Source organism: Fulmarus glacialis, unplaced genomic scaffold (genome assembly GCF_000690835.1).
Source record: "Fulmarus glacialis isolate BGI_N327 unplaced genomic scaffold, ASM69083v1 scaffold22411, whole genome shotgun sequence".
Taxonomy (NCBI): domain Eukaryota; kingdom Metazoa; phylum Chordata; class Aves; order Procellariiformes; family Procellariidae; genus Fulmarus; species Fulmarus glacialis.
The window spans coordinates 17555-17897 of NW_009192413.1; the positions used below are offsets into that span (position 1 = coordinate 17555).

A 343-nucleotide genomic window follows, 5' to 3' on the forward strand; every position below is an offset into this window, starting at 1 on the left:
CCCCCTCCGAGCCGCGACACCGACCGATTCCGGGACGCCCTCAGTGAGCAGCTGGGACACCGGGTCACCATCGTGGATGATTTCCTCACCCCTGAGAATGACTACGAGGAGGTGAGCGTGGCGCAGGGGTGACTCGGTGCACGGTCTTTGTCTGTCCTGGTTGTGGAGCACCCATCGTGCAGCCTGCACCACACCAGGATGGGTGCAGAGCCTCTGGGGACACGTCCTGGGGCTCTGCGGGTGGCGGAGGGGGGCGAGGGCTGCACGGTGGGGGGACAGGACACCCCCAAGGGCTGGGTGGGTGGAGGATAAGGTGCCACCTTCAGCCTCTCCTCTCTCCCTC

At 66.5% G+C, this 343-nt stretch overlaps 1 protein-coding gene across 1 annotated transcript in view; it reads left to right on the top strand.

The window, feature by feature from the left end:
- GRID2IP (glutamate receptor, ionotropic, delta 2 (Grid2) interacting protein) overlaps positions 1-111 on the top strand; it is a gene marked incomplete at both ends in the record, with an annotated part of 14329 nt that extends 14218 nt beyond the window's left edge. Inside the window, 1 exon segment of the mRNA XM_009587067.1 lies at positions 4-111. Coding sequence (XP_009585362.1) covers positions 4-111 — 108 coding nt within the window.
- Positions 112-343: the final 232 nt, after the last annotated feature.